Source organism: Anomaloglossus baeobatrachus, chromosome 5 (genome assembly GCF_048569485.1).
Source record: "Anomaloglossus baeobatrachus isolate aAnoBae1 chromosome 5, aAnoBae1.hap1, whole genome shotgun sequence".
Lineage (NCBI taxonomy): Eukaryota > Metazoa > Chordata > Amphibia > Anura > Aromobatidae > Anomaloglossus > Anomaloglossus baeobatrachus.
This window is the reverse complement of record NC_134357.1, coordinates 530,311,065-530,323,217: the sequence shown is the minus strand read 5'-3', so window position 1 is coordinate 530,323,217 and position 12,153 is coordinate 530,311,065. Positions and strand designations below refer to the sequence as shown.

Here is a 12,153-nt window from a genome sequence, read left to right as displayed (position 1 = left end):
TGCTCAGTGTGAGCCTTCTTTCATCTGTGAAGAGCACAGGGCGCCAGTGGCGAATTTGCCAATCCTGGTGGTCTGTGGCAAATGCCAAGCGTCCTGCACATCGTTGGGTAGTGAGCACAACCCGCATCTGTGGACGTTGGAACCCTTATGCCATCCTCATGGAGTCGGTTTCTAACCGTTTGTGCAGACACATGCACATTTGTGGCCTGCTGGAGGTCATTTTGCAGGGCTCTGACAGTGCTCCTCCTGTTCCTCCTTGCACAAAGGCGGAGGTGCTGCTGGGTTGTTGCCCTCCTACGGCAATAGAGTTATTACAAAGAGAGTGATGTATTTCAAATGTTTATCTCTGTTAATGTTGATTATGGATTACAGCCAATAAAACCCCAAAAGTCATTATCTCAGAAAATTAGAATATTATATAAGATCAACTGAAAAAAATTATTTTAAACTCAGAAATGTTGGCGTACTGAAAAGTCTGTACAGTAAATGCCTCAGTATTTGGTTGGGGCTCCCTTTGCATGAATTACTGTAGCCTGTGGCACTGCTGAGGTGTTATGGAAGCTTGATAGCAGTCTTCAGCTCATCTGCATTGTTGGGTCTAGTGTCTCTCATCTTCCTCTTGACAATACTCCATAGATTCTCTATGGGGTTTAGGTTAGGCGAGTTTGCTGGCCAATCATGCACGTGATACTGTGGTTATTAAACCTGGTATTTGTACTTTTGGCAGTGTGGACAGGTGCCAAGTCCTGATGTAAAATGAAATTTCCATCTCCAAATAGCTTGTCAGCAGAGGGAAGCATGAAGTGGTATAAAATTTCCTGTTAGACGGCTGCGCTGACTTTGGTCTTGATAAAACACAGTGGACATACACCAGCAGATGACATGGCTCCCCACACCATCACTGACTGTGGAAACTTCATACTAGACCTCAAGCAGCTTGGATTGTGGCCTCTCCACTCTTCCTCCAGACTCTGGGACCGCGATTTCCAAAGGAAATGCAAAATTTACTTTCATCTGAAAACAACACCTTGGACCATTGAGCAGCAGTCCAGTTCTTTTTCTCTTTGGCCCAGGTAAGACGTTTCTGGCTTTGTCTATTGGTCATGGTTGGCTTGACACAAGGAGTGCTACACTTGTAGTCCATGTCCTGGATACGTCTGTGTGTGGTGGCTCTTGAAGCACTGACTCCAGCAGCAGTTCACTCCTTGTGAATCTCCCCCAAATTTTTGAATGGCCTTTTCTTAACAATCCTATCAAGGCTTGCGGTTATCCCGGTTACTTGTGAACCTTTTTCTACCACACTTTTCCCTTCCAAGTAACTTTTCATTAACATACTTGAATACAGCACTCTGTGAACAGCCAGCTTCTTTAGTGGCTTACCTTCCTTGTGGAGTGTGTCAATGATATATGCATTTGACTTTTTGTATTGAATTACTGAAATAAATTAACTTTTTGATGATATTCTAATTTATTGAGATGCACCTGTATACAGTGTGAAGGTTTGTGTGGGATCTATCATACTGTGTGGAGGGCTGTGTGGGGGCCATTATACTATTTGAAGGGATAGTAGGGGCCATTATCGTTCATGGAGGGCTGTGTGGGGTTCACAGTTGGGGGTCTGTGTCGGCCGGGGTTACCATTCATTGCCAGGGTGGTTCAAGGGGGGTACAGTAGGGTCATCATACTCTACTTGTGGAGGATACTGTGGAGGAATTACTGTGGGGGATCATACAGTGTTTGTGGGGCCCTTTTTGTTGCCATCATACCTTATGGCTGCAATAAATCCAGGGGCTTCAATGGGAGGAAAATTATTTTATAATCAGGGCTGTAAAGTTGTGAAGTACGAGTGCTCTTTTGTGACCTTTTTTGTGGGGAAGGAGTGGGGGCCCAATTAGAAATTCTACTGTGGGGCCCCAAAATGTCTATGTATGCTCCTGGCTCCGTACACAAGCAGCTCCGATCCGCACACACACGGCTCCGATACGCACACCTCGTACAAACACGGCTCTGCTCCGTGCACCTCGTACACACACGGCTCTGCTCCGTACACCTCGTACACACACTGCTCCGCTCCGTACACCTTGTACACACATGGCTCTGCTCCGTACACCTCGTACACACACGGCTCCGCTCCGTACACCTCGTACACACACGGCTCTGCTCCATACACCTCATACACACACGGCTCTGCTCCGTACACCTCGTACACACACTGCTCCGCTCCGTACACCTTGTACACACATGTCTCTGCTCCGTACACCTCGTACACACACGGCTCCGCTCCGAACACCTTGTAAACACACGGCTCTGCTCTGTACACCTTATACACACACGGCTCCGCTCCGTACACCTCGTACACACACTGCTCCGCTCCGTACACCTCGTACACACATGTCTCTGCTCCGTACACCTCGTACACACACGGCTCCGCTCCGAACACCTTGTAAACACACGGCTCTGCTCTGTACACCTTATACACACACGGCTCCGCTCCGTACACCTCGTACACACACGGTTCTGCTCCGTACACCTCGCACACACGCGGCTCCGCTCCGTACACCTCGTACACACACGGTTCTGCTCCGTACACCTCGTACACACGCGGCTCCGCTCCGTACACCTCGTACACACGCGCCTCCACTCCTCACACCGCGTACACACGCGGCTCCGCTCCGTACACCTCGTACACACACGCCTCCGCTCCGTACACCTCGTACACACACGGCTCTGCTCCGTACACCTCGTACACACACGGCTCCGCTACATCCACACTGTAAACCCCTCCTGACCCCACACATAACCTTCACCTCATCCAGCCCCATGACACCCAGCACAGCAGAGTCCTGCATACACTGAGGAGCTGATCATGTGACCCCTGACTCCTCCCCTCCATGTGACATCATCACAGGTCCTGTAAGCACAGAGCAGCCATATATCTAGTGTGTGGCTCTGCAGGTGGAGGTAGGTGGAGGTTCCCCATTATTGGAGGCAGGGGGCAGTAACCCCTTCAGTGCTAGTAATGGTCGCTCCGGTTCTTTCGGTTCCTATTTCTCCCGCGGCTGCTGATCACATATTTCTGGTAAAATCCTCATATTCTGATGGAGTCTAGTCCCCGTCCGCCCTCCGGCCACTCACAGGGCATTTCTGGGGCTTTGTCTCATGTGAATTTGGCCATTTTGTCCCTAGTGAGAGCCCGTAGTTCCTTTGGTCGGATTAGACTTGGCTCCATCATGTCCTCCTTTCTCCTCCTCTACATTCCCTATCTCTACATTACTTATAACCCACAATAGCATTTGTTGTGAGGAAAGCGTCCGGCCCTGTATAAATGCGGTTACAGTTCCCTCCATTACAGCCTCTTGTTGTCGGCATTCCATAATCTGACCGCTCTAACTGTAAAGAACCCTTTCCTATTTAGCTGTGGGAATCGCCTTTCCTCCACACATAATGACTGTCCCTTGTATTGTCTCTGGAGGGAATACGTCCTCAGCCGTCCTTTGTATTATTAACCACATTTGTATTTATACATATAAATGATAACAGTCGATGAATGGAGCCGGATCGGTCTTGAGCGGCCATCACTATTCAGCACTGAGACTGTTCAGGAGTTTTTGTTTTCCTACTTTCTAAGAATGATAACTTTCTTATTCCTTTTCTTTTGATAGATACATTAGACCCAACTATGGAAGACGTAAAACATGGAGACACATATTCCTCCTATAGTAAAGCGACCTGTTCTTGTCCCAAAACCCTATAATGTTCCCATAGTTCCCCATCCCCCCACCCCCACAGTCTGGTACCCCCCCTCCCCCACTGGTGATAAATCCTCAGCCCCATCTTTATGGCAATACAGATGACCCCAGAACATATGAGATAATCACCGCACAGCAGATGTATAGGATAATAGAGGATAATATAATCATTATGGAGGGGATTTCACCAACATTGTGCAGGGAAATTCTTTATGATTTTCTCATCTTCCCATTCAGGTCCCTACAATATCGGATCCTGTCAGTGGAGATCTTCTATATAAGAGAATTCTCCTGATTGACCCATCAAGGATGGATAGGGACAGGGACAAGATGGCAGAGAGGATAATACACCTCACCCTAGAGATCCTCTTCCGGCTTACTGGAGAGGTGAGAGATTCTGATGACATCACATTACATCATTCTTATCTATGGGAATAACAGATGGACAGAACTGGAGAGGTGAGGACTCTGGAAATGTCTGTAGTGAAATTTATTACTGTGTCTCTCCATATCCAGGATTACACAGTAGTGAAGAAGACCTCTAGTGAGCGCTGTCAGGCCCCTGTGTCTGAGGGATGGGGAAGACCTCTAACCCCAATCACAGGGCCTCCACCTCACCCCCCGATACATGAGGACATCAATGACCAGAAGATCCTAGAACTCACCTACAAGATGATTGAGCTGCTGACTGGAGAGGTGACACTGCTGGGAATGCTGGGACATTATACAGTAACGCTATGAAGGGATCAGGAGGATGATGGTACCATTTATTTGTCAGGTTCCTATAAGATGTCAGGACGTCACCGTCTATTTCTCCATGGAGGAGTGGGAGTATTTAGAAGGACACAAAGATTTGTACAAGGACGTCATGATGGAGGTTCCCCAGCCCCTCACATCACCAGGTAATAGACAGGACTAAATACACACGGCTTATTATTACAGTGGCATGCAAACATTTGGACACTCCTGCTCAAAATTACGGTTATTGTGAACAGTTAAGCAAGTTTAAGATGACATGACCTCTAAAACGCATAAATATAACACATTTTCTAAACAGACGTCCCAGACATACCAAAATCCACAATAGACGACCTCAAACAGCGCAAAGTGAAAATTTTACAATGGCCCTCACAGTCCCCTGATCTGAACATCATTAAAAATCTGTGTCTACACCTCGAAAGAGCAGAGCATGCAAGACGAGCCAGGAATCTCGCAGAACTGGAGGACTTTTCCAAGGAAGAATGGATAAAAATCCCTCAAACAAGAACCAAAAGACTCTTGGCTGCTACAAAAAGAGTTTACAAGCTGTGATACTTCCCAAAGGGGGTCTAGTACGTACTAACCATGCAGAGTACCCAAACTTTTGTTTCATCTGATTTTCCTTTTTGTTAAATTGAAAATGTAAAAGATGAAAATACATTTTTTTTTGCCTAAAATACAAAGGAAAGGTGTCTGTATGCCTTTTAGAAATCATTTAATCTTAAACTTTCTTCACTGTTCACAATAACAGTAATTCTGACTAGGGGTGCCAAACTTTTGCATGCCACTTTATCTGTATGTAAAGAAAGAATTCAGTCCCTGTATGTGTTTCCTCCAGTTATATCCAGTGAGAGGACAACACCAGAGAGATGTCCCCGTCCTCTTCTCCCACAGGTCTGTAAGCGAGAAGATCCCAATGTTCCTCAGGATCATCAGGTAGATGGAGAGAAGGTGCCATGAAATCTCCCTATGATGTGTAGACGGCTGTGAAGGTCTTGTGTTCAGTCTTGTTTTATCCACCAGTATTATATGTTTTATACTTGTGTAATGAGAGCGGTGGAGATGGCAGGATTAGAGCTGATCATAGATGTGACTTCTCCATCTGTCTGTGACTTTACAATATTTCTTTCAGGGTGAAGATCTGACCCATATTAATACAACAGAGACATATGTGAGGAGTGATGAGCGGTGTAAAGAGGAGATTCCTACATATGACTACCCAGGTGAGTAGTAACCATTTATTGCAGAGAAGTCGCAGATTCTTCTCAGTCACCGTCTGTGTCTGCTTTATCTGTGGTGTAATCCACACATATCACAAGCAAGCGGTCACTACTCTTCTGCTAAACGAAAACTGTCCTTACAACTTTGGGCATTGGAAGTTCTTCTGTTGGAGTGAGATCTGTTCTGTCCAGAGCTTACAGCCCAGAGTCTGCACCCTACTCGCTGTAATTAGAAGATGTTGACTCTTACCTTCCCATATCTCTAAACTACAAAGCCAAATGACCTTACACATAGAACACATAGAAAATTATGTGAAGAAAAATATAATCCATATGGTGTACCTTACTTTTATGATAAGACACCAGTCCATCTTCTTTTCATTTATATACTCAAATACAGACAGTAGACATGCTAAAAAGAAACTCAGCAGGTTTTTTTCCTTCTTCAATTTAGAGCAGCGAGATGTGGGCAAAGAGACCCTGAATCCAATGATATATCACTGTCATGCAGTGACAAACGGGATTTTACCATGTACCAGGAAAGTCCCCAGCAGGTGTCGTAACACACAACGGAGGGCCCCGGCACTAGGGAGAGGGGAGTGGAGTCACACCTGCACTATCTGACATCTCTATACGAGTTCTTTCACCCCGTCGCCGATCACGATCCTAAGACCTGTCTTGCCCTAATCTTACCCTGGCTAGCGAGCAGGCCGGTGTGAGCACTAGGCTTGCCTCTGTAATAAAGAAACACAAGGGTAGGAAAAAAGAAGGAAAATTGACACAAAAAGGAAAAACACTTCCAAGCAGCTATTATGTCGCCAACACCAAAACTGCAAATGACACAAAACAAAAGTGTCTTCTAGAGCAAGGATCATTCCAAAGTTGACCACAAGAAAATTAATTTTGAGATTCTTTCACCACCATCCTATGATTAGACACATGACATTATATAGTGATAGCAAAGGAGCTGTATCTAGGATTTAAAGCTACAGCCAGCAGCCAGACAGAAAAGGGTATCCCTTACAGCATTACAAGCAAGTAATGTCATTCAACTATCAGTAGTGGATCTGTAAGCAATAAAGTGTTGTGACCTTCTGATTCCAGACTCACTGGATATCTCCCCCCCCCCCCCCCTCCCTGGGCAGGACACACTCATGAAAGTTGCTTAATTATTATCTGCAACAGTTCTGATACAACCAGAATTTTTAGATATAGCAATGCATCAGAGCTCAGAAAGCTGCCCCCACCCACACCAGGCTCTCTATGTACATTTCTATAAACAGTGAGCTGCTAATCACAGGTGGGGGTGGAGTCAGAAGACATAACACTGCCAGATAGTCACTGCAATGATAATCACTGGGGTGATAAAACCTTCAGTGTAATTAAACATCAGCACACAGCCTGACGTGTGACACATCCCTGAATTCTGTTTTAATCCCTACCTCATGATTACACAGCAAAACCTGCTGACAGATTCCCTTTCACACAATAAATATAATACAATTCTTTTCTTGTCCTTTGTTTTTCTATGTAATTGCATCCCTGTCACCCACCCATTCAAAGAAAAGAAAAGAAAATTCTTTAATCAATAATTCTTCCATATTTCCAAAATTCTTTCCTTATACTTATCCCAGCAATTATTATATTTGGATGTATAACTTGCCCTAACCTGTTGTTAGAAAATGTTATTATTAGAAGTTATCTATTCCTTAAGAATAATTCCCCTTGCAGATAATAACCGTGAAGTAATTAGATTCTGAAATGACAAAACAATATTCAGCCTGTCAGCAACAAATTTGATAACCGGTTCCCACAAATCCCTAATTTCCTGTCCCAATAGATCGGCCGCCTCTGAGTTACACTTGAGACATTTGCAATTTTTAATATTTCCAATTTTCTGCATAAAAGTCCGGGACGGAGCAACCTGTGAATAACCATAAATAGAAATATTCTTTACTTTGATGTAAAGAAAAAAATTAGCAGAATTCAAAATCACGACAATATCTTATTGTTTAAGCCCTTACCAGCATATGACTGGTACATCATATGCTGGCTCCTTAACTTTGATGCAGACTTGCACATCGAGTCCACATCTTTGCCTTCGGATGATAGTCTTGTTGATATTCTTATTGTTTATCCACCATCTACCTCTAACAGCCACGGGTAGAGCGGTGTTCCGCCTACGGCTGTTAAGTTCCTACATGATGCTGTCAATGTCCGACAGCGGCATTTATCGCATGTCACAACACGTGCTAATTGGTGCGCATGATCGCAGGGCACTAATGGGTTGCCATGACAGCTGAGAGTCTGCTGAACACTCCTGTTAGTCATTACAATACTTTTGTGAAAGCAATCCTGTAGCTAGTGTTCGTAGGAGATTATCATTTTCACTATACATAGCAATGCTTATGCACTGGTATGCAAAGTACAAGCGATCAGACGAGTGCAGGTCCCAAATGCAGTAAAAAGTTAAAAAAAGAGTCTTAGAAAATAAACAAATACTAAAGATCAAATCACCCCCTTTTGTGCCCCATTAAAAATAAAAAAACATATTTGGCATCGCTGCGTTTGTAAAAGTCCGAACTTTCAAAATATAAAATAAATTAATCCGATTAGCAAATAAAACACCAGCATTACGTTTATTTTTTAGCTGCTGCAACATTGCGATATAATGAATTCAGAGGTGATCAAAACAGCGTATCTCCCCCAAAATGGTATCAGGAAAAACTTCAGCTCAGGACGCAAAAAAAGAAGCCTCACACAGTCCCAGATCCCGAAAATTGAAAATGTTACAGGTCTCAGAAAGTAATGACAAAAGCGAATTTATTTATTTTTAATTTTTTTTTTCTCAAATTTCTGAATTCTTTTTCACCACTCAAATAAAAACCAAAATATAAATTGTTGGACCATGATATGTGGCTTGCTGCTGTCTACCAGCTTTTTGCATTAGCACCTGGTCTAGCAAATAGCTATGAAGAGCCAGTCTCCAGATAGTGAATTATGTGAGTAACCCAGCACAGAAAGAACTGATCTTGGGGGTTTAGAGATAATATAAGTATGGTAAACTGGAAGAAATCGCAACAGTTTACCAAGGCCCAGAGTATGTGGACTGTGCGGCGCGAGGAAATTAATTCTGCGGCAGTTCCTGGATGATAATTATAGCAGAAATGAAAAAATCTTTTTCCAGCTCTAGTGACTATATATTCAGATTAGCGGACTTCTTTAAAACAAAGTTTTTTGGGTACTAAATATAGTAATACCCACAGATCTTAGGCTGGAATATACCTGGTAATCATTACTAGCTCATTGATTTCAGCACGTAAGAAGAGATGAGTGAAAATGAGGTTCGGTTTTCCAACCGAACACCAAATTTAAAAATCAAGGTTCGGGGATCGGATGCTTTACGTGCAAACAAAATTCGTGCCAGCATCCCTCTGCTCAGATACGCTTGGTGTTCAGCTCTGTGTGAGCCGCTTGCAGTGTTTGAACGGGGCAACAATAGCATGCTCGAACATAGTGTGCAACAAAAAAAAGCCCACCCACTCTCCCCCCAGAGGTGATCTGCTCATGGCTGCCTCTATGTGAGCGGAGACTGAAACTGCCAATCAGTGACTTGTTTCGGGGTTCGACTCCGGATCGAGCTTGGGGAGGCTAGGCTCGTTTGCTGCTGGCGAACTGATCCTCTATGGAACCGCTCATCTCTACACCTGAGTAAGCCCTTCTAACCTTTAAAGGGAATGTATCGTCAGAAAAAAACAAATTTCAATAACTGAAAAAATGTAAAGTAATAATATTTTAAATATTTTAATGTTTTGTTTAAATATTATTTTATTTTAATTGAGCAAAATATAAAAAAAAATTAAAAAGTTTGATATTTTCCACTGTTAAAACACTAGGGGGAGCAGCTGCTGAAATCCAAGTGTAGGAAAACCTCAGATTACAGCTACCGTAAAGTGGGCGGAGTCTGCTCTCCTGTGTGTGATGGCACGCTTCCCCCCTCCCAATCTGAGTGTTTACAACAGATAACAGAGAATAACATGTAGGGACATAGTGCAGAGCCATTTTGTTGGTGACCAGAAATGTCTAAAGTGTCACCAAGGACAGCAGGAGTATTACACAGGACAGGATTAGATACATAGCTCAGCAGACAGTATCACACAGGATAGGATTAGATACACAGCTCAGCAGACAGTATCACACAGGATAGGATTAGATACACGGCTCAGCAGACAGTATCACACAGGATAGGATTAGATACATAGCTCAGCAGACAGTATCACACAGGATAGGATTAGATACACAGCCCTGCAGACAGTATCACACAGGATAGGATTAGATACTCAGCTCAGCAGACAGTATCACACAGGATAGGATTAGATACATGGCTCAGCAGACAATATCACCCAGGACAGGATTAGATACACAGCTCAGCAGACAGTATCACACAATAGGATTAGATACACGGCTCAGCTGACAGTATCACACAGGATAGGATTAGATACACAGCTCAGCAGACAATATCACCCAGGACAGGATTAGATACACAGCTCAGCAGACAGTATCACACAGGATAGGATTAGATACACAGCCCTGCAGCCAGTAGTATCACACGATAGGATTAGATACACGCCTCAGCTGACAGTATCACACAGGATAGGATTAGATACACGGCTCAGCAGACAGTATCACACAGGATAGGATTAGATACACAGCTCAGCAGACAGTATCACACAGGATAGGATTAGATACACAGCTCAGCAGACAGTATCACACAGGATAGGATTAGATACACAGCTCAGCAGACAGTATCACACAGGATAAGATTAGATACACGGCTCAGCAGACAGTATCACACAGGAGAGGATTAGATACACATCCGTGCAGACAGTATAACACAGGATAGGATTAGATACACAGCCCTGCAGACTGTATCACACAGGATAGGATTAGATACACAGCCCTGCAGACAGTATCACACAGGAGAGGATTAGATACACAGCTGCGCAGACAGTATCACACGGGAGAGGATTAGATTTACAGCTGTGCAGACAGTATCAGCGGTAGCAGCGGCAGTACTCACATGCAGTGGCGCACGCGCACACACACAGCGGCGGCGACGGGCAGAGCGGTGGCTGGGGAGAGCGGAGGGAGGAGGTGTCATAGGAGACGGTAACGAGGGAGGGGAGGGTAGGGTAAGCGGCCAGTACTCACATATCCCAGTGGGTATAGTGGAGCAAACAGCATAGCTGTGAGCTCCACAATGATGGCGCTGATCTCTTCCCTCTGCTGTGATCTGGGCAGCCCAGGGGACGCGTCCAGGTCACAGAAGACGCCCACTGTAACGTTAGTGAATGGGTTCGAATCCCGACTACTGTTCTCTATGCACAGGGGCTGCCATAAAGACGTGAGTAACTGTCGTTACACACACAGCAAATCCAGCATGGCCCCCAGTGCCTTCAGTAAAACTAGAATTAATTAAAAACTAAATAAGCTGCGATTTTCATTTTGTATTAAAAATACTTGATTTCATAATCACTATTTTTAATACAAAAATAAAAAACGCGATACATTCCCTTTAACCTCTAGATTTTTTTCCCCTTTTTCATTGCTTCTGGCCAACAGATATCACAATATACAAATATATAGTTATCTATAACAAAAATTTAAATATGTGACAGTGTTGTGGGAGTGCTTGATGCGAGAATACTGAATGACTGTTTTGTGGGAAACCTTGCATCTTCATATAAGATACGATAAGATAAAACTTTATTGATCCCACAGTGAGGAAATGTGCACATTACTGCAGCTCAATACAGGAAAGGATAAAAATAGAATTAAAAAAAGATAAGTAATAAATAAATTTTACATACATATATATATATATATGAGAATACATATTAACAATGGCTATATTGTTGAATGATCTATTTAAAAGATGGCTTCACAATTTATTATACAATGTAACTGCAGTTGGAATGAAGGACATACGAAAGCGCTCTGTCCTACAGCGCGGGTGTATAAGTTTCTGACTGAAGGAGCTATTCAGGCCCTCCACAGTCCCATGCAGAGGGTGGAAGGGGTTTCTCATAATAGCTTTCAGCTTTGATAACATCCTCCTCTCACCTACCACAGCCACAGACTCCAGAGGACAACCCAGCACCGAGCTTGACCTCCGTACCAGTTTGTCGATCCTGTTTCTGTCTCTTTCAGTACAACCAACCCCCCAACAGACCACTCCATAAAAAAAGGCAGATGCTACCACCGTGTCATAGAATGTTCTAGACAAAGTCCTACAGACACCGAAGAACCTTAGCCTTCTCAATAGTGGAGTCGACTCTGGCCCTTCTTATAAAAGTTATCTGTATTCATAGTCCAGTCCATCTTTTTGTTGAGGTGGACACCCAGGTACTTGTAAGAGTCCACTG

General features: G+C 43.9%; 2 protein-coding genes across 2 annotated transcripts in view; both read left to right on the top strand.

Annotated features, from left to right (window-relative positions):
- LOC142312161 (uncharacterized) overlaps window positions 1-12,153 on the top strand; it is a 378,399-nt gene that overhangs the window by 307,836 nt on the left and 58,410 nt on the right. The window lies entirely within an intron of this gene.
- On the top strand, window positions 2,914-8,578 carry LOC142312149 (uncharacterized). Its single transcript, XM_075351051.1, has 7 exons — window positions 2,914-2,961; window positions 3,987-4,136; window positions 4,266-4,445; window positions 4,528-4,651; window positions 5,347-5,444; window positions 5,641-5,731; window positions 8,379-8,578. Exons 2-7 carry the CDS (start codon window positions 4,059-4,061, stop codon window positions 8,510-8,512), a joined length of 705 nt encoding a protein of 234 aa, XP_075207166.1. The 5' UTR covers window positions 2,914-2,961; window positions 3,987-4,058; the 3' UTR covers window positions 8,513-8,578.